Source organism: Megalobrama amblycephala, linkage group LG19 (assembly GCF_018812025.1).
Source record: "Megalobrama amblycephala isolate DHTTF-2021 linkage group LG19, ASM1881202v1, whole genome shotgun sequence".
In the NCBI taxonomy this organism is placed as follows: Eukaryota; Metazoa; Chordata; class Actinopteri; order Cypriniformes; family Xenocyprididae; genus Megalobrama; species Megalobrama amblycephala.
The window spans coordinates 40,390,664-40,412,238 of record NC_063062.1 but is presented as its reverse complement, the minus strand read 5'-3'; the positions used below and the strand labels follow the sequence as shown (position 1 = coordinate 40,412,238).

At 38.5% G+C, this 21,575-nt stretch overlaps 1 protein-coding gene across 3 annotated transcripts; it reads right to left on the bottom strand.

The window, feature by feature from the left end:
- Positions 1-271: 271 nt before the first annotated feature.
- LOC125254151 lies at positions 272-10,798 on the bottom strand. 3 transcript variants are annotated; one of them, XR_007181605.1, is made up of 8 exons: positions 10,743-10,798; positions 8,647-8,760; positions 8,378-8,506; positions 8,195-8,302; positions 5,374-7,441; positions 5,014-5,055; positions 2,569-3,391; positions 1,744-2,482 (listed from the first exon to the last, which is right to left on the bottom strand). XR_007181605.1 is itself a non-coding variant. In XM_048168613.1 (7 exons), the coding sequence occupies exons 1-7, from the start codon at positions 10,761-10,763 to the stop codon at positions 697-699; spliced, it is 2,508 nt and encodes an 835-aa protein (XP_048024570.1). In that variant the 5' UTR covers positions 10,764-10,798; the 3' UTR covers positions 272-696. The 3 variants fall into 3 exon arrangements, 2 of the variants coding, with proteins under 2 accessions (XP_048024570.1, XP_048024569.1); XM_048168613.1 differs by lacking the exons at positions 1,744-2,482; positions 2,569-3,391 and adding an exon at positions 272-722; XM_048168612.1 differs by having other exon boundaries at positions 1,744-3,391.
- Positions 10,799-21,575: the final 10,777 nt, after the last annotated feature.

Here is a 21,575-nt window from a genome sequence, read left to right as displayed (position 1 = left end):
GCGTTGACGCATTTCACGCACGTCGATGTATTTTCGTAGTCGACGTAATTGATTACGTCGACACGTTGTTGCAGCACTACAACTTACAGCTTGGGAAAATGAAAAAAAAAAAAACCAAAAAAAAAAAAAAAAAAAGAGCATCTCAAAAAATGAAAATATTCCACTGAGCTTGATTAGTTTTGAGTATAAATATTGGGTACCTCCTAAACTAGTTTAGAACATGCAACCTCAATTATGGGGAAGACTACTGATATGACAGTCGTCCAGAAGATGAACATCAACAACCTACACAAGGAGGGTAAACCACAGAAGGTCATCGCTGAAAGAGCTAGCTGTTCACAGAGAGCTGTATCGAAATATACACATAGGAAGTTGACTGGAAGGAAAAAGCATGGTAGGAAAAGGTGCATAAGCAACAGGGATGACTGCAGCCTTGGGAAGATTATCAGGAAAAGCAGATTCAAGAACTTGGGAGAGCTTCACAAGGAGTGGACCGAAGCCGGAATCGGTGCATCAAGAGCCACAGCACACAGACATCTTCAACTGTCACATTACAACTGTCACATTCCTAGAACCAAGTCACTTCTGAATCAGAAACAAAGCAAGAAGCATCTCACCTGGGCTAAGGAGAAAAAGAACTGGATTGTTGCTCATTGGTCCAAAGTCCTCTTTTCAGATGAAAGCAAGTTTTGAATTTTATTTGGAAATTATGGTCCCAGAGTCTGGAGGAAGAGTGGAGAGGCACAGAATCAAAGTTGCTTGAAGTCCAGTGTGAAGTTTCCACAGTCAGTAATGATTTGGGGTGCAATGTCATCTGTGTTGGTCCACTGTGTTTTATCAAGTACAAAATCAATGCAGCCATCTACCAGGAGATTTTAGAGTACTTTATGCTTCCTTCTGCTGACAAGCTTTTGGAGATGCGGATTTCATTTTGCAGCAGGTCTTAGCACCTACCCACAGTGCCAGAACTACTTTTAAGTGGTTTGCTGACCATAATATTACTGTGCTTGACTGGTCAGCCAATTCGCTGGACCTGAACCCCATAGAGAATCTATGGGATATTGTCAAGAGGAAGATAAGTAGCATCCGACCCAACAATACAGACAAGCTAAAGGTCGCTATCAAAGCAACCTGGGCTTTAATAATACCTCAGCAGTGCCACAGACTAATCGCCTCCATGCCACGCTGCATTGCAGGATTTTTTTTCCAAAAGGAGCCCCTACCAAGTATTGAGTACATAATTAAACCTTTGGATATTGTTTTTTTAATTGATCTTTGAGAAAATATTCTATTTTTTAAGATACTGATTTAATTTTCCTAAGCTACAAGTTGTAACCATCGGAATTACAACAAAAACTCTTGAAATATTTCAGTTTGTCTGCAATGAATCTAGAATATAAGAATGTTTGCTTTTCTAATTTTTTGAGATGCACCTATGGGGTGTTATACAGATCAGCAATTTTTTGGTACGAGTCTTTCCGTTACAACACAGAAGGGGACAGCGACACAGGAATGCAGGTAATGATGTTTACTGAACAACCAGTTGACAGAGTGCAGGTAAGTGATAGCAGGTAAATACGATGGCAGATATGGATGTAGAACTGATACTTGTCTTTGTGTTGCAGTAATGGCAGACGGATGACAGACTTTGAGCTGGAGCAGACTCAGATGAACTCACGAAGGAAGAGGAGACAATGAGGAAACGAGGGAACACACAGGTAAGTATCTTCAGTGGAGTCCTTAAGGTAAGCAAGCAGGTAAGACCATGTGCAAACGAGACTGGACAGTGACTGAGTGAGTGCGTGAGTCTTTTGTGCTGCTGCTGATGAGGGTGGTGATGGGCTGCAGGTGTGCGTGATTAAAACGGCGGTGATGACGTGAGCTGTGTCTGTGTGAAGGTAGAGCCTGGCTAGTCTGTGACATTACTAGGGGAATAGGGAATAGATCTTCCCTTGGAGCACTGGCTCACCCAGAAGCAGATCAATAGCGCAGTCCCATGGCCGGTGTGGAGGCTTTCTTGGGCAGAAGACATCACTGAAGTGGGAGTAACACTGGGGAATGTCCACTGAACGGTTGTCTAGGGGGCTTTCTTAAAGACGTAGCACAGACTGGTAATTCTTCAAAACAAGGAGAGCTTGGAACAGGAAACTCAGGAAAGCAGTCCAGGAAGCAGTTGTCACCCCACTTCAGGATTTCCCCAGTATTCCATGAAATGACTGGGTTATGCTGCTCCAACCACGGGCGCCCTGAAGATCGGTGGATTCCTCCAGAACCAGCAGATGGGGTTGCTCAACGTGGAGGATGCCGACTTGAAGTTGGATCGGGCCTGCGCTGAAGCGCACTTGACTTCGGCTGACGAGCCTTCCAGTTACCAAGTGGATCTGGTAAGTCGACGGCGTGGCTGTTGTCTTGAGATCGAGCTGTCGGCAGAGGGCGCCGGATAAGAAATTACCAGCTGACCCAGAATCGAGGAGGGCACTGACTGGAAGAGACAAACCGGCAGCAGTAAGGTTTTACAATAGTGGTGAGTGGTTTCATCTTATTAATAGAGGGAATAATCACACTCACCATGGGATGAACTGGGCGAGTGGGGCATTCAGAGATGTAATGCCCAGATAATCCACAATATAAACATAAGTTCTGGGTCAACCGTCTCTGCCGCAGACAGACGAGTGTTTTCAATTTGTATGGGTTCATTGGCTGGTTCTGGGGAGCTGACGGATTCTGGTCGGCGGAGTGAAGATGGAAAAGCGGCTGGCCCTGGTGCTCTGAGACAAGACTGCATTCGAGTGGCAAATCTGATGGATAGTTGAATGAAGTGTTCAAGCCCGATGGAATCCTCGTATGCAGCCCTTGACAATATGTGGTGATAAGGGCCTGCTCGTTCCATCTGCTAGCTGCAGCAAGGGTTCTGAATTGGAGAGCATAGTCGTTAACAGTCATTGAACCTCGTTTCAATTGGTATAACTGCTCACCGATGGATGAATCCCACGCGGGTCTTCCAAAGACGACTTTGAAGTGAGCAATGAGACTGGGTAATGGAATTTTTCTGGGACCAGAGCGGTTCAGCCCAGCGAAGCGCCTTGCTAGTTGAGAGATTATAAAAGCTACCTTAGCATTGTCGTTGGAATACAGGTGCAGTTGCATCTCCAGGACCAGCGAACATTGCAGGAGGAATCCATTGCAATCCTCCTCCGAACCAGAGAAGGGTGCCGGTTTGGCCATGGGGACTAGCGACGGCAGGTGGTGAGGAAGAGGCGGCGGTGGATGCGGAAGTGCTTGCTGGTGAAGATGCGGGTGGAGTGGCTGTGAGTGCTCGGCGCAATGCGTCTATGACCTCTTGGAATGGATCCGCGGTACTCATACTGGTGTTCAGCGGTGTTGGGCCGGTCTTCCGTTACAACACAGAAGGGGACAGCGACACAGGAAAGCAGGTAATAATGTTTATTGAACAACCAGTTGAGTGACAGAGTGCAGGTAAGTGATAGCAGGTAAATACGATGGCAGATATGGATGTAGAACTGATACTTGTCTTTGTGTTGCAGTAATGGCAGATGGATGACAGACTTTGAGCTGGAGCAGAAATAGATGAACTCACGAAGGAAGAGGAGACAATGAGGAAACGAGGGTAAGTATCTTCAGTGGAGTCCTTGAGGTAAGCAAGCAGGTAAGACCATGTGCAAACGAGACTGGACAGTGACTGAGTGAGTGCGTGAGTCTTTTGTGCTGCTGCTGATGAGGGTGGTGATGGGCTGCAGGTGTGCGTGATTAAAACGCCGGTGATGACGTGAGCTGTGTCTGTGTGAAGGTAGAGCCTGGCGTGCCTGTGACACTTTCAGTTTGGTACACAGCATTATAGTCGTTTTAATTTTAACCACTGCATTTTAACCACTGTTAAACTTCATCGGAAAAGAAGAAGAAACCATTTACCAAGAGGAAATCATTAACTTTGTTTAACTTAACCTTTGTAGCTTTAAGGATTGAGCTGTATTTAATTTAGAATTTAGTGTTTGATAACTTTATTCAATTTCTGTATATTTCTGCTTAAAGGTTCTCTAAGCGATCCTGGGTGGAGTAACTTCCTGTTGACGTTCTTAGTGTTGTCAAACAAAACAGAGGCTAGCTAGACCCTCCCTCCTCCTCCTCCTCCCCTCCCATCCGTGCTTCCTGAAACAGTCATGAAGGCGCATTTAAAATCATTCTGATCGGTTATTGGCTGGAGCGCGTTTATTATGTTTCGTGGTCCAGGCTGCACCAGTTTGTTTTTGTTGCCATTTTTGGAGCTTGTGGCGACTACAGAGACCACATTTTTTTAACGTGTGTTCAGGGGACAGGCAGCTAGCGGATAATGAGGAGATGTTTGCTGTATGTGACAAAAAATGTTTTGGCCTAAAAACATGTGACATCGCTTAGAGCACCTTTAAGGGCTCAGGTAGCTAAATATGTAATTTATTATAATGGGTTATTTTTTAAAGTCTAATAAATGTTAAAAATGATAGTTCTCAATTATACTGTATAGTTAAATGGCTATAGTCAATTGTAAAATATTAAAAGGGGGGGGGTAAAGACATCAGTAGTATTGGTATCAATAAAAGACAGCATTAAACAAATATTAAAAATATACTAAGTTATTTGTGCATTTTTGAATATTGATATAAAAATAATGTTTAAAAACAATGTTAGGTGGGATTAATCTCAATTTCAGAAAAAAGTGTGATTACTTTTTTTTTATTTGATTAACAGCACTAGTATTTTTTATATAGAAAATGGCGTATTTACATAAACTAATAAAAAGCAGCAGAGTTTTGTAAACAGCTCGAAGTAGTCATGTCATCTCCATAAGAACGGCCAATTTGGCCAATTAAGATTGGCCAATTTGGACCAAATTTCATTGGCTCTGTACTTGTACTCTGCACAGTGACAAAGTTGAATCTAATTTTAATCAGTTAATTTAAATAAGGTCATTCATAAACATTAAATAAATAATAAAAAAAAAAAATCATACAGACACACCTTCTTCTTGAGAGCACTCATCCATGTCCACGTCAACAGCCTCTGAAATAATAACAGAATAGAATATGAATAGAATAGTAATAGAATATGAATGAGTTGGAAAGCTGAAACTGGGATCAACCCAACAAGAGTAGGCAAAAATACTTGATAAAGAACTGAACGGACTGTCTAAAACGGTCCAGTTATGGTCTATTATAACTATAAAACCTGCTCTCCCCATGAGTATGTTATTCTGTCCTATTTAATTCCATTCTACTAACCACAACTCAATTCAATTTTACTACTCTATTTAAATGCTACATCTCTAAAAGAGAATGATTTACAGATGGACAAAAAAAAAAAAAAAAAAAGGCTTAATACCAGTCACATCAAGCTGAATTTCATCCAGATTCTTCCCCTTGTACTCTCCTAGCCGTCCCTTTTCCAGAGCTAAAAGTACTTTGCTAATTTTAGCCAGCTGGAGGGTGCCTTCTGGAAGACGGTAGTGCTTTCTGTGGACTGCAATGTTGTGGCCAAGGAAATCTGCTAACTGGTCGAGTTCTGTTGTTTTCAGATTTAGAACGGTTGACAGAGTAGCAATGTGTTTCCTTAGTTTTGTTGAAGTTAGCGCTTCGGGATGTTTGATGTCATCACATTCGTTCACAAACTGCCTAATGCAATCAGAACCCCTCAAGTAATGGACAGAGTGTGGCAATGCAAACAAGAAGCCATTTTCTTTCAGAACTCCACATTCTTCTCGCTTCTCGGTCAAAGCATCAAGTGATTCCCTCATTACTGGAGTAAGGAGAACAGGGACTTTCCTTCCTCTCTTTCCTACTATGGCAACCCGGACAAAATGTTTGCAAAGCTTCTGCTCGAGTGCTGTAAGGGCTAGGTTAACATCTTCATGAGTTTCTGATGTATCCTTTGACAAGTACACAGACAAGGGCATTCGGGATACCTCTCCTGATCTACGGCGGTTGAAGAGGATAACATTTGCCAGGGTCACTTTAGCTAGGTCTTTCCAGTTTAATGGAGAAGGCTCTTTTTGAAGAGCATCAAGTAGTTCTTGCTGTTTGTCAGACAAATAGCAATGAAGTTTTTGGACGTCCTGTGTGAACGGCAGAACCTGAGGAGAATTCCACTTGGTCTGATTAAGCTGAGTAAGTGCTTGACTCGCAATGTCAAATTTCCAACTTTCTTGATATAACAGTGCAAATTCCTCAGCATCTTTGGCAGTCTGTTGATCTTTCCTCATCAGTCCTTCAGACTTGATAAACATAGCTAAAGCATGCAAGCCATGCCCAACTTTGCGAGCAAGAGATGGACGTTTATATTTGCCAGTTGTGTCACTAAAACCAGCAAGGCATCTTGTAGCTCTGACAACCTGACTGTACTTTTCAGGTTTTATGAGTTCTTTTATTGACTTCACATGCGTCACCTTTTTTGCTTCAAGTACCAGCCTGGCAAGCTCTCTGAGTTTCTGTCTGATATATTGATGTTGGCTAGTTACGTGCTCATTCTTACTGAATAATCTGAGACCATACTCAAGAATGCAGCGGTCTTCCTTAACTGCAACTGCAACTTCGTCCTGGTTCATTTCGCTCAGGAACTTCCAGTATGCGTCACTAAAACCAGCTGGAGCAGGTTCTGCAAAAGCACACAACGCTTGAACTCTGGATTTTCCTCGTTTAGAGTTTTTGCCCTGAGGCTTAAAATTGCAAACCTTAAAATGTCTCCACATCACTTTTTTTCGGAACAGTCCGTAGCAGTAAACACAGTGCGTAAATTCTTGTCCTTCAGTTTTTTTCTTTGGTTGCTTCCATGGGATGAGTTGGCCTTTGCGGCTCTCCAAAACTTCAACGTTGTGCTCAAAGTTTCCTTTGTTTCGGATATAATCTAACTGTAGTCTCCTTTCTTTCGAGTTCTTTGGCAAACTTAATGCTTTAGCAACTTCAACTACGTCGCTGTGTTTACGTGACAAGTGTCTGGACATTTTCTGAACAACTTGGCTACAAAACAAGCAGTGATGCTTCTTGTTGTATCTTCTAGACCCATCTTCTTTTTTTAAAACTTCATTAACATAGACAGAGGGCTCTTCAAGAGGAACTGAAACACTCATCGCCTTCTTACTATATGTTTGCCCTGTTTTCTCTCTGCTTCTTTCATCTCTGCTATTGGAAAATCTTTGCACAGAGTCTTGACTTGTTTCAAATCTTCTGCTCTGACTGGACTCAAATTGGCTCTGACCTGAAGACTTGCACCTGCTCTTACTTGATGACTTGCTTCTGCTTTGACTAATAGATGACTTTGGTTTATTTTCCAGAGATAACTTCAAGCTGCAGTCACTGTCATTGCTTTCCCCTGTACTTTCCTCCCTGGGATCTGGAATATACTCATCTTCGCTATCGCCACATGAGTCATCTGATTCTACAAGATGCCTTTGAATCTTTCAAAAAAGAAAAAGAAAAGGTTAACAGGATTAGTCCCCCAAAATGAAGGTCATCAATCATTTATGTGCATTAGTGATCCTTCATAACATGATAGAAATAAATACAGATCACTCATTTTGACCAGAAGTTTGCACTACTTAATAGGTTTATAATGTTATATATTGTTTATTACAAACACAGAGCATTTAGTTTCAATTGGACAAGCATAGATTACCATTAGCCAGCCTGAACGACATACAAGTCTTAAAACTGTTGGTTGCAATCAATTTCCATTCAATGTGTATATATGTATATATAAACTTTAGCATGAAAAACTGACTAAACAATGAACTGCCTACTGCATGTTGGGATGACATACATTCTGTAAGGAACCTAGGTAAAAATGTAGAGAGCTTTTAAACAAGTAAATTAAATTAGAAATTAAAAATGAACTATTAATTAAAAGTTAGACCAAGAGACTAAAATCATTGACAGTGTGCCAAATATAGAGAAAAGCATAAGGTGGCACACCCCTTTCAATATTATTTGGAGCAACAATGGACTGGCATCATGTTAATGGATGAGAAATCTTAAGTTACTGTTAGTATAGTTTGACTATGAAAGGTATTTGAAGTTTACGTTTATGGAGACCTTATTCGCTTGTTAAGTCGTGACGTAAGGAATGCCGTTTCCGGGTCGGTTACATACAAAATCTGGAGTTTGGGTAGCATCAACCATTAAGTAACAAAGCATAAAAAAATTAGGCTTACAGGATGGTGACAGCTTCTCTTTGGCCTTTGTGGAGCCATTTCCGACATAGTGTCAATCTCATCTGTGCTTTCATCACTTGGAACAGAACAATCTGGTACTTTATCCATCTGCAAATAGGGAGTTTGGTCATGGTATGGTTGTTCACATTCTATCAAAATCATTTAATAAAATCATTTGCATACCGAAATGCTTTTTGTCCTTCGCTTTGGAACAACTTTGTCTGATTGAGAACTGGACTCCTCATCAGTTTCATCAACTATACTCTCACTCGAGTCAAACAGAGGGTCAGAATAATCAGGTACCCCATCCATCTGGCAAAAAGGGAGTCATTTTAATGTACGATTATACATTTTTGCTTACACTCTATTAAAACCAGTCACAGGGAAAAAAATGTTTGAACTATTTAGAAAAACTTTACACAAGAATTTAAAGTACTGCATCTGAGGCATACCTGAATGTTTTCATTCCTTGTCTTTTGTCGAACAAAAGAGGTAGGGTTGTCTTTCTCATCATCAGTCTCATCACTTTCGGAATAATTTACCAGGCCAAACCCTTCAGTAAACATCTAAATAGAATTAAAATAAATACACATTAAAAATAACTTTTAAATGAGCAACAGAAAAACAGAAATAACCCACATACATGTGTTCGAGTTCGACACAGTTCAACCAAGAGTGTGCAGCTCTTAAAGGGGCCACACCATATTTATACTCGTTACACATGCCTTTAATAAAAATATCTTCAGCCCCCTCCCGCTGAAGCTTTGAATATTCAGTGCCGTTTACTACTGAGCTGCGAATCAAAAAAAAAAAAAAAAAAAAAAAAAAGGTATTCTGACCAGCCCTAATGGTATTATCACGACACAAACTTATTCGCAAAAATGTGTTGTCATAATACAGTATAACAGGTTTAATAACCATTTTCTTACAACAAAAATAACAGAACATTTAAATACAATTAAGCAATAGACAAAAGATGTATAAAGTTAAAAAAAAAAAAAAAAAAAAAAAAAAATGTACACAGATTAAAATGCAAAAGAACTATAAAGACCAATAGGTATCATTTTACAATAAGATCTCAGTTAGTTAATGCATTCAAATTCAAAATGAGCAATAGCTACATTTGCTACACAAGTTATTCATCTTTGTTACATCTCCTAGTCGTTAGCTCATTAAACAGTTGCAACTTTTGATTTTAACAGTGTTAAAATTGGAATTACCTAAGACTAATTAATGTTTAGAATCAATTTTTCATTGGCAGTTTGTTAACTAATGAAGCCGTAATGTAAAGTTTGACCGAAAAAACCCCCCAAAAAAACCAAACACTTTCAGACAATATCTAGGGCATGTTGTAGTCCAGATTAAAATGTAAAAAAGTTTGAAAATAAATAGCCTATTAAGTCTAAATATTTAAGTATTTGGCACAGTGATGAACACTATAGCAAATACACAATCTGTATCTATTTAATATCTATTTAAATCATTTAAACACTTTTCAGAAACAGAAAACGGTTTAGTTTACGAGGTCTCTAGGGTAATGGCTGAATTATGTTTAGTGCCATCTGCTGCCAGACAGTAATCTTGGCATCCATAATTGTGATTGCAATTAGAAATTCGATTAATTGTGCAGCCCTACCTAGAGGTAACAGCAAGTGTCACAGGAACATATAAGATGATCCAGAGGAATATATTTAAAATACTCAATCTGAACATGTAGCAGCTTGTAAAGTGTTGAATTACACCTGCAATAAGTTCAGTTTAAATAATGACAGGTGCTGTTTCAGTGATATAAAATCACTTAGACTGAGATCCATACGTGAGGGCCCCATAAAGCCCAGACTAGAAATGTGTGTGTGTGAGAACTTAACTGTAAATTCATTAGTTTGAGGGAGGGCCCCATAAGGCCCAGACTAGAAACGTGTGTGTGAGACGCTTAACCAGTGAGAAACCTGTCTGCATTACTCCTTTACCTGTGTGATTTCATCATGCATTTTTGGGTCATCATGGGATGGGTGATCTGTCAGGGACGTGTCGGTCTCTAGAGCAGAAGCCTGCTTCTTTGGACCCTGGAAATCAGACTAAAACAGAACAAGAACCTGTGAAGAACTTACATATGTACTGTATTCAGGCATTTACAAGTGACACAAGACCTCTCATGTAAAAACAGTCTCTCAACTAGCATATAGTTGAAATTTAAACATACACAGAGCTTTCCTAGAGGTAACAGCAAGTGTCACAGGAACATATAAGATGATCCAGAGGAATATATTTAAAATACTCAATCTGAACATGTAGCAGCTTGTAAAGTGTTGAATTACACCTGCAATAAGTTCAGTTTAAATAATGACAGGTGCTGTTTCAGTGATATAAAATCACTTAGACTGAGATCCATACGTGAGGGCCCCATAAAGCCCAGACTAGAAATGTGTGTGTGTGAGAACTTAACTGTAAATTCATTAGTTTGAGGGAGGGCCCCATAAGGCCCAGACTAGAAACGTGTGTGTGAGACGCTTAACCAGTGAGAAACCTGTCTGCATTACTCCTTTACCTGTGTGATTTCATCATGCATTTTTGGGTCATCATGGGATGGGTGATCTGTCAGGGACGTGTCGGTCTCTAGAGCAGAAGCCTGCTTCTTTGGACCCTGGAAATCAGACTAAAACAGAACAAGAACCTGTGAAGAACTTACATATGTACTGTATTCAGGCATTTATAAGTGACACAAGACCTCTCATGTAAAAACAGTCTCTCAACTAGCATATAGTTGAAATTTAAACATACACAGAGCTTTCCTAGAGGTAACAGCAAGTGTCACAGGAACATATAAGATGATCCAGAGGAATATATATAAAATACTCAATCTGAACATGTAGCAGCTTGTAAAGTGTTGAATTACACCTGCAATAAGTTCAGTTTAAATAATGACAGGTGCTGTTTCAGTGATATAAAATCACTTAGACTGAGATCCATACGTGAGGGCCCCATAAAGCCCAGACTAGAAATGTGTGTGTGTGAGAACTTAACTGTAAATTCATTAGTTTGAGGGAGGGCCCCATAAGGCCCAGACTAGAAACGTGTGTGTGAGACGCTTAACCAGTGAGAAACCTGTCTGCATTACTCCTTTACCTGTGTGATTTCATCATGCATTTTTGGGTCATCATGGGATGGGTGATCTGTCAGGGACGTGTCGGTCTCTAGAGCAGAAGCCTGCTTCTTTGGACCCTGGAAATCAGACTAAAACAGAACAAGAACCTGTGAAGAACTTACATATGTACTGTATTCAGGCATTTACAAGTGACACAAGACCTCTCATGTAAAAACAGTCTCTCAACTAGCATATAGTTGAAATTTAAACATACACAGAGCTTTCCTAGAGGTAACAGCAAGTGTCACAGGAACATATAAGATGATCCAGAGGAATATATATAAAATACTCAATCTGAACATGTAGCAGCTTGTAAAGTGTTGAATTACACCTGCAATAAGTTCAGTTTAAATAATGACAGGTGCTGTTTCAGTGATATAAAATCACTTAGACTGAGATCCATACGTGAGGGCCCCATAAAGCCCAGACTAGAAATGTGTGTGTGTGAGAACTTAACTGTAAATTCATTAGTTTGAGGGAGGGCCCCATAAGGCCCAGACTAGAAACGTGTGTGTGAGACGCTTAACCAGTGAGAAACCTGTCTGCATTACTCCTTTACCTGTGTGATTTCATCATGCATTTTTGGGTCATCATGGGATGGGTGATCTGTCAGGGACGTGTCGGTCTCTAGAGCAGAAGCCTGCTTCTTTGGACCCTGGAAATCAGACTAAAACAGAACAAGAACCTGTGAAGAACTTACATATGTACTGTATTCAGGCATTTACAAGTGACACAAGACCTCTCATGTAAAAACAGTCTCTCAACTAGCATATAGTTGAAATTTAAACATACACAGAGCTTTCCTAGAGGTAACAGCAAGTGTCACAGGAACATATAAGATGATCCAGAGGAATATATATAAAATACTCAATCTGAACATGTAGCAGCTTGTAAAGTGTTGAATTACACCTGCAATAAGTTCAGTTTAAATAATGACAGGTGCTGTTTCAGTGATATAAAATCACTTAGACTGAGATCCATACGTGAGGGCCCCATAAAGCCCAGACTAGAAATGTGTGTGTGTGAGAACTTAACTGTAAATTCATTAGTTTGAGGGAGGGCCCCATAAGGCCCAGACTAGAAACGTGTGTGTGAGACGCTTAACCAGTGAGAAACCTGTCTGCATTACTCCTTTACCTGTGTGATTTCATCATGCATTTTTGGGTCATCATGGGATGGGTGATCTGTCAGGGACGTGTCGGTCTCTAGAGCAGAAGCCTGCTTCTTTGGACCCTGGAAATCAGACTAAAACAGAACAAGAACCTGTGAAGAACTTACATATGTACTGTATTCAGGCATTTACAAGTGACACAAGACCTCTCATGTAAAAACAGTCTCTCAACTAGCATATAGTTGAAATTTAAACATACACAGAGCTTTCCTAGAGGTAACAGCAAGTGTCACAGGAACATATAAGATGATCCAGAGGAATATATATAAAATACTCAATCTGAACATGTAGCAGCTTGTAAAGTGTTGAATTACACCTGCAATAAGTTCAGTTTAAATAATGACAGGTGCTGTTTCAGTGATATAAAATCACTTAGACTGAGATCCATACGTGAGGGCCCCATAAAGCCCAGACTAGAAATGTGTGTGTGTGAGAACTTAACTGTAAATTCATTAGTTTGAGGGAGGGCCCCATAAGGCCCAGACTAGAAACGTGTGTGTGAGACGCTTAACCAGTGAGAAACCTGTCTGCATTACTCCTTTACCTGTGTGATTTCATCATGCATTTTTGGGTCATCATGGGATGGGTGATCTGTCAGGGACGTGTCGGTCTCTAGAGCAGAAGCCTGCTTCTTTGGACCCTGGAAATCAGACTAAAACAGAACAAGAACCTGTGAAGAACTTACATATGTACTGTATTCAGGCATTTACAAGTGACACAAGACCTCTCATGTAAAAACAGTCTCTCAACTAGCATATAGTTGAAATTTAAACATACACAGAGCTTTCCTAGAGGTAACAGCAAGTGTCACAGGAACATATAAGATGATCCAGAGGAATATATATAAAATACTCAATCTGAACATGTAGCAGCTTGTAAAGTGTTGAATTACACCTGCAATAAGTTCAGTTTAAATAATGACAGGTGCTGTTTCAGTGATATAAAATCACTTAGACTGAGATCCATACGTGAGGGCCCCATAAAGCCCAGACTAGAAATGTGTGTGTGTGAGAACTTAACTGTAAATTCATTAGTTTGAGGGAGGGCCCCATAAGGCCCAGACTAGAAACGTGTGTGTGAGACGCTTAACCAGTGAGAAACCTGTCTGCATTACTCCTTTACCTGTGTGATTTCATCATGCATTTTTGGGTCATCATGGGATGGGTGATCTGTCAGGGACGTGTCGGTCTCTAGAGCAGAAGCCTGCTTCTTTGGACCCTGGAAATCAGACTAAAACAGAACAAGAACCTGTGAAGAACTTACATATGTACTGTATTCAGGCATTTATAAGTGACACAAGACCTCTCATGTAAAAACAGTCTCTCAACTAGCATATAGTTGAAATTTAAACATACACAGAGCTTTCCTAGAGGTAACAGCAAGTGTCACAGGAACATATAAGATGATCCAGAGGAATATATTTAAAATACTCAATCTGAACATGTAGCAGCTTGTAAAGTGTTGAATTACACCTGCAATAAGTTCAGTTTAAATAATGACAGGTGCTGTTTCAGTGATATAAAATCACTTAGACTGAGATCCATACGTGAGGGCCCCATAAAGCCCAGACTAGAAATGTGTGTGTGTGAGAACTTAACTGTAAATTCATTAGTTTGAGGGAGGGCCCCATAAGGCCCAGACTAGAAACGTGTGTGTGAGACGCTTAACCAGTGAGAAACCTGTCTGCATTACTCCTTTACCTGTGTGATTTCATCATGCATTTTTGGGTCATCATGGGATGGGTGATCTGTCAGGGACGTGTCGGTCTCTAGAGCAGAAGCCTGCTTCTTTGGACCCTGGAAATCAGACTAAAACAGAACAAGAACCTGTGAAGAACTTACATATGTACTGTATTCAGGCATTTATAAGTGACACAAGACCTCTCATGTAAAAACAGTCTCTCAACTAGCATATAGTTGAAATTTAAACATACACAGAGCTTTCCTAGAGGTAACAGCAAGTGTCACAGGAACATATAAGATGATCCAGAGGAATATATTTAAAATACTCAATCTGAACATGTAGCAGCTTGTAAAGTGTTGAATTACACCTGCAATAAGTTCAGTTTAAATAATGACAGGTGCTGTTTCAGTGATATAAAATCACTTAGACTGAGATCCATACGTGAGGGCCCCATAAAGCCCAGACTAGAAATGTGTGTGTGTGAGAACTTAACTGTAAATTCATTAGTTTGAGGGAGGGCCCCATAAGGCCCAGACTAGAAACGTGTGTGTGTGACGCTTAACCAGTGAGAAACCTGTCTGCATTACTCCTTTACCTGTGTGATTTCATCATGCATTTTTGGGTCATCATGGGATGGGTGATCTGTCAGGGACGTGTCGGTCTCTAGAGCAGAAGCCTGCTTCTTTGGACCCTGGAAATCAGACTAAAACAGAACAAGAACCTGTGAAGAACTTACATATGTACTGTATTCAGGCATTTACAAGTGACACAAGACCTCTCATGTAAAAACAGTCTCTCAACTAGCATATAGTTGAAATTTAAACATACACAGAGCTTTCCTAGAGGTAACAGCAAGTGTCACAGGAACATATAAGATGATCCAGAGGAATATATATAAAATACTCAATCTGAACATGTAGCAGCTTGTAAAGTGTTGAATTACACCTGCAATAAGTTCAGTTTAAATAATGACAGGTGCTGTTTCAGTGATATAAAATCACTTAGACTGAGATCCATACGTGAGGGCCCCATAAAGCCCAGACTAGAAATGTGTGTGTGTGAGAACTTAACTGTAAATTCATTAGTTTGAGGGAGGGCCCCATAAGGCCCAGACTAGAAACGTGTGTGTGAGACGCTTAACCAGTGAGAAACCTGTCTGCATTACTCCTTTACCTGTGTGATTTCATCATGCATTTTTGGGTCATCATGGGATGGGTGATCTGTCAGGGACGTGTCGGTCTCTAGAGCAGAAGCCTGCTTCTTTGGACCCTGGAAATCAGACAAAAAGATTGATATATATATATAAAGTAGCTGTGCTACTCAACACATTTTTACATTTTTTTTTAAATTAAATAATAAAATAACATGACTAATCTAACTCACCTTGTTACGCCATGGCCATTGTGCATCACCATAGTTATATTCAATTTCACTTCCTATTTCAATTCTTTTCACGGCAAATAGACATAAATGTGGCCTGTTATTTACTATGATTTTTTTCATAGAGCAGTTGGGAGATTTGTGATTGTCATTACACAGTCTTCCAAGGGATCCATCTTCTTTGGATGCATCAATACTAAAAAGGTATATAAAAAAAAAAAAAAAAAAACTTTGAAAGATCGTTTAAAGAAAACCCTTTAAACATTGAACTACAATATTATGTGCACAAATGTTACACATTTGCACATACATACATGTAAGAGTCATTTAAATTACACAACAAATATAACTGTATGACATAAAAAGCAGAAAGTCCCAAAAAGTGCTTCTCATCCCCCGTAGTGAAAGATTTTATTGTTGATAATATGTCAGTGTATTGTTCTATATGCTTTGAGACAAACCATGTTCAAATTCAGTCAATACCATTGCTGAGTATTTTAAGTTAAGACTGCAGAGTACCACAGAACAGGCAGAAAAACAGGCAGTACAGGGGGACTTCAAGACGTATCATCAGAGTTAACTGCTGATGTCCAGATTAGTCCTGCTTTTGCTCATTCAAAAGAGTGTTGCATGTCTTTGTTAGAATTTCACAGATCTTTCAAAACATGTATCTTGACATACTCACCACCAGTGACGTTGCTGCCATTCAAAATCAAACAGAAATGTGCTCTGTAACTCTGTGTAGTTTCTGGCCTGGCATTCCTCTGCTGTGATGAGTTCCCCCCTATATTCTAAGACAAAAGCTCCCGGTTCAACAGGCTGGGTAGAAAACACTCCTCTACCTATAAGAATATATCATTAGAAATACATTTAATTGGAAGAAAAAGTTGTTGTCTTAACACTTTACATAAAAATAACCCACAGATTGTCAATTTCATGTAATATAACCATACTAAAGTAATGCTAAAGCTTACTGCCTTTATAATCAAGGAGTTAAAGCTAGGAATTCAGAGTAATAACACAATGTGGCCACTTTCATAAATCTTTTGAAAAATAAATTAAAAACTATACTAAACTAAAAACTAAACCATTTCCCCAAATACAAATCATACATAATTATGTAAGTGCATGCTAATGACATGTACTGATAAATGCACATGTAATATACCTTTGTTTCTATCAATAAATCGTTCCACAAACTCTGGCTTGTCACTTGAAGACAAAATATAAGACCTTGCTTCGTCTGCAGGCCGTATCCTCTTACATCTTCTGGACATTATGGCTATGTTAAAAAAGTAAAAATACACAGACACACCCACAGTGAAAAAACAGCATTAATTTAGCATAAGAGAAAAAAACTCAAGCAATTTCAAGTAATATTCATTGGTTTAAGATCTAAGTGGAGTTGTCACTGGCATTAATGTACAAACAAGGAACAATACATATATTACAGCATTTGTTAATCTTTGTTAATGTTAATTAAAGTATAGTCGTTCATTAGGTCATGGTAATTCACAGAACATAATGTTAACAAGCACAACTTTTGATTTAATATTAGTTCATGTTAACTTACTTAACAAATGTTAACCAATGACGCTTAATGTTAACTAAATAAATTTTACCAAGAAAACGTAGTCAAATTATCAACTGCAATTAAAAAAAAAATGCTTCTTTCTTATTCTGTCATCACCATTATCAGCTAACGATTAGCAGATTAGCAGCTAGCGATCTGAATAAAATAGCACATTATTAACCATCAATTTGATGCGTAACGAAATGGAGAAACGAACTACCTCATGTTACGAAGTCAAATACTATAAACCTACCAGTTATTCACATGAAGACATTACGTTACTTCGGTTGGACAGCGTTAAACCTTGTGAAAATGCAGTAAATGTGATGTGTCCCTCTTTCCACGGGCTATTAGCCACCAGCGATCTAATTAAAAAAGTAACGTCACTTCATTAAACATCATACTGGGTAGGAACTGACACGAAACTAAATCAAATGTACAGTCAAAAAGTATATAATAAATATATATATATATACAATATAAACCCACCTGTTGCTCACACGAAGACGTTCTTCCGTTTGTACAGTGTTAACCCGCGTGGAACTTCCGGTTGAAATGCCGTAAAACAGCCCATTTAAATGGCCCCTCCCTTTCCGTGGGCTATTAGCAATTAGCCGTGTGATTAAAATGGTATTTCATTAAGCATCATTCTGTCGATATGGGTAGGAATTGAACTAAATCAAATGCACAGTCAAATAATATAAACATAAGTTACCTGTTGAGTTTCTTCAGTTGGTACAGAGTCCAAACATGTTGAATTATAGATTTTACAAAAGGAATTAACACTGTTTATGACTAAAACTAATCAGCTCCTCCCTTCCGTGAGCTAAAACGACACACACTTCCGGTAGTGTGTATCTGCTGCAATACCCCACTCTCAGATATGGGGGCGATAGAGAGCAAAAAGTGTGTAACACACGTAACCATACTTTGTCACTTTGTGGGGTAAGTGAAAAAAAAGCATGAGGCATATCAGGACAGGCTACTGAGGCAGTTTAAATGAAAAACGGTGTGGGGCCCACTATTTTGGGCCCCACAAGGCTGTTGGACCCCATACTGTTGGTGTGCTCCAGGTCACCGGGCCCAACAAAGTAATAAATACAAGTACACACACACACACACACACACACACACACACACACACACACACACACAAGACAAATTTCTTTGCTTTGTAAATAGGGTTATGTTTTAACTAATTCATTTCACTTCAGTTAGTTTGTCATATGGATCTTTAGCAATCCTGTAATAATCATTTTTCTGACTGCATATATAACCTTGAGCTTTGATCTATAAATGCACAAGATGTTTCACAGCCTTTGAAACTTCATTTGCTGCAGGTTTGTTAAATTCAAGAGGAGGCGCTCGTGTGCTTCTGCAGCTCAGACTGAACATCATGACTATTATTGCACTTCATTTGCTTTTAAATCTGACCTAAAAGCAGCCAGCAGTTTTGAATAAACCTAACGTTCCACATGCTAAAATACCTGAAAGTGAAAAGAACACAAGAGGGAGCATCATCCCTAAAAACTGTTCGTTTACTTTCTTCTGAATGTACAAAACTGGAACAATCAGTGATTTCTTTCCTGCAGATCATTTATTAGTGCAACTTAAGACATAAAGCATTTCGGTAACACTTTACAATAACGTTCGTTAGTTAACATGAACTAATAATGAACTGCACTTATACAGCATTTATTAATCTTCAATATTTCAACATTATTAAAATCTTCTCAACATTAGTTAATGCACTGTGAACAATGAACAGCTGTATTTTCATTAACTAACATTAACGAAGATTAGTAAATACAGTAACAAATGTCTCATGGTTAGTTCATAGTTAATAAATTAACTAATGTTTAACTAATGAACCTTATTGTAAATTAAATTTAACTAAAATTAAATTTGAGTTACAATATACAGTAATCCTTATGACTAAATAAATATACATACTTGCCAATGCCAAATATTCTCAACAAAAAATGGGAGTAATAAATCAACATGGAATATTTTTTTTGCATTGTTTTTCTTTGTTTTAATTGATTAATGTTATACTTTATATTAATTTAATAAATATATATTATCTGTAAGACAAGTTTCCATTTGTTAACATTAATTAGTTAACATGAACAATACTTCCAATGCATTTGTTAATCTGAGTTTATGTTAATTTCAGCATTAACTAATGCATTATTAAAATCAATAGTTGTGGCTGTTAATATTATTTAATGAACTTGAGCTGACATGAACTAACAATCAACACACTGTAAAAAAGAGTTGTTGGTTTAACTTAAAAAAATAAGGTACCTGGTTGCTTTAGTTCATTGAAATTAAAAATTTGAGTTAATACAATGAAGACGATCGAGTTCATCAACAGAAACTCAAAATATTATGTAATCTGAACTACATTAATTATCTAAGTTGATTTGACAAAAGAAAAAATGTTGTGATAACATCATGAAAATAATTTTTAAAATGTGGCTTAAAATTGCGTCGATTGGACACTAGGTGGCGCTATAACACAAAAAAAGCATGAAAACAGCTGTAACTACGCAAACGTTAGTCCGATCGACTTGAAATTTGGCATGCAGTGTCTTGGTCCAAGGGGGCATGATGGTCTATGAGGATATTGGCCTATCTCAAAAAACATGGCCGCCATCGGCCAATGAAGTTTGAGCACCTATTAGACAAGGTTAACGGAGGCCGATCGGAACCAAACTCGATGGGCATGTTCGACTCATGGTCCTAGAGGTCTGTAAGAATTTTGAAAGAAATCGGCCACTAGTTGGCACTAACGAGTTTTACGCCTCAGTAATCATCTCAGTGTTTCATAAAACCACACAATATGCATATCAGTTGATAGATCTCCTCATGCTGAACAACTTTGCTCAAGAACCAATGCTGTCAATCAAATCGTTCATTAATTATTCGTAAATATGTGAAATACCTACTTTTGTGAACTAGTCCTAGGTTTTTTGCCTGATCTGAATGAAACTAGTGCAGAACAATTCTCTGGACTCTCAAAAAAAAAGTTGAACTTTACCTTTTGGGTCGCTATAACAGCGTCATTTAGAAAGTGGGCGTGGCTAAATATACCCAAAAGCCGAAACAAAAACACAGAACTTCACGAAAATTAGGTGAGCACATGCAGTATATGACTCTAAAGAAGCATGCCAACTTTTATGGAGATCAGACCATAGGTGGCGCTATAACTGTTAAAAATCTTTAAAAAACGTGTTTTTAATGGTTTTGGCTGAAAATGTATATAACTTTGGGTGTGGTTGACTTATTTTCACTGGAGTCACATCTTTAGACTCCTGAATCCTTGCCGAGTCCAACGATACCAGACTTGCCAGGTTTCGGCTTATGGTTTGTGCAATGTTGTGATTTAGCGCTTAAAAAACTTTTGCGAATATCTTCAAAATCGTTTATCCGATCGAGACGAAACCACTGTAGGAAACACGGAACCTAAGTTGATTAACTAGAATTTAAAGCCCAAATGTTAAAATTTTGATAGGAAGTGGCAAAAAAAAAATTCAATCAAAGTCACTTATGGGTCATTTTTTATGCTGTCATATACAAGTGTCTATAACTTCAAAACTAAATGAGATATTTTTCACATATGTATGGACACACTCTGAGGACACCCAAAAAAAGTGGTGTAGATCAGGCATTAGTTGGCGCTATAACTGTCAAAAAACCTTTAAAAACCTTATTTTTTCCTTACTAAATTGCCTCTACTGGCTGTAAATGCTCTTTTCCATCTATGATCTAAGTGTTTACATGCTTGCTGAATAAAATATAATACCTTTTTATGTGCTCAAAGCCTTAAAGTGCTTAAAATCCCAATAAATGCTGCTTGGAGCTTTAATTAATATGAAATTTAATAAATGTTTATTGTTTAATTATTATTCATTAAACTTATTAATAAATGTTCATTTCCAACATACTCATGTTCAATTTAAGCAAGAAATACAGTCATTTTTAAACAATAGTTGAGTTAAATAAAACTTTTAACATTTAACCCAACCGCTGGGTTTGTCCATTTTCAACCCAACTTGGGTTATTTTTAACCCAACATTTTTTAGAGCGTAGGCTAATTATCATATTATGTTATTATCATAAACAGATCATAAACACACACAGAAAGTTTAGCTAATGTTCTCATATGGTTCCTGTTTGGTTTTCTGGCAACAAATAAGAGTTCTGAGAAATGAAAGAGCTAAAGGAGCAATTATTGTTTTTATTCATTCATAATTCCTATTTTTATGAGATAAACATCTATCAACATATTTATGTTGAAATCTATCAACAAATGCCTCCAGATGTCATGTTATAAATGCTGTTTATTTGATTCGAGTGCTTGTAAACAGTAAACAGGAAGTAGAGTTTCAGGCGCTCATTTGTATCCTGTCCGCGTGATCGCTCG

Bases quoted from the DNA above. Each gene is read 5' to 3' on its own strand.
- LOC125254151 (XM_048168612.1), bottom strand. From the start codon at position 10,763: ATGCATGATGAAATCACACAG. The intron at 8,303-8,377 runs GTATGCAAATGA...CCCTATTTGCAG, and splicing joins GAAGGACAAAAAGCATTTCG to ATGGATAAAGTACCAGATTG. The intron at 5,056-5,373 runs GTATTAAGCCTT...TTATTATTTCAG, and splicing joins AATTCAGCTTGATGTGACTG to AGGCTGTTGACGTGGACATG.